This window comes from Penaeus monodon, chromosome 15 (genome assembly GCF_015228065.2).
Source record: "Penaeus monodon isolate SGIC_2016 chromosome 15, NSTDA_Pmon_1, whole genome shotgun sequence".
Lineage (NCBI taxonomy): Eukaryota > Metazoa > Arthropoda > Malacostraca > Decapoda > Penaeidae > Penaeus > Penaeus monodon.
Genome location: NC_051400.1, coordinates 29,829,240 through 29,829,556, shown reverse-complemented (window position 1 = coordinate 29,829,556; position 317 = coordinate 29,829,240). Strand labels below are relative to the sequence as shown.

The following is a 317-nucleotide window of genomic DNA, read 5'->3' as shown; positions in this document are numbered from 1 at the left end:
GAGCAAACACACTCAAACCATTACTGTTACAGCTTCCTGATCTGAGGAAGAAGGAAGAAAAAACGAAGGAAAAACGGAGGCAAAAACAAAGAACAAGGCGGACACAAAAAATCAAACAATACTGATAAAGTCTGTGGCGACATGTAAACATTTCTCTTTTTTGAATGCGATGTGACGTCCTTATCTCAAAGATGATCGTGTTGGACGTCGAGATAAGGCCGTTTCCGCCGATAAGAAGGAACTATATAAGGGGGAGGAGCCTGCTTGACGGCACATCTTCCTTCGGGCGTCGAGACATGAAGGTATTTGGAATTCCT

The 317-nt window shown here is 43.5% G+C and overlaps 1 protein-coding gene across 1 annotated transcript in view; it reads left to right on the top strand.

Moving 5' to 3' along the window:
* Nucleotides 1-281: 281 nt before the first annotated feature.
* LOC119582151 (pro-resilin-like) overlaps nucleotides 282-317 on the top strand; it is a gene marked incomplete in the record, with an annotated part of 2,729 nt that continues 2,693 nt past the window's right edge. Inside the window, 1 exon segment of the mRNA XM_037930389.1 lies at nucleotides 282-302. Coding sequence (XP_037786317.1) covers nucleotides 297-302 — 6 coding nt within the window.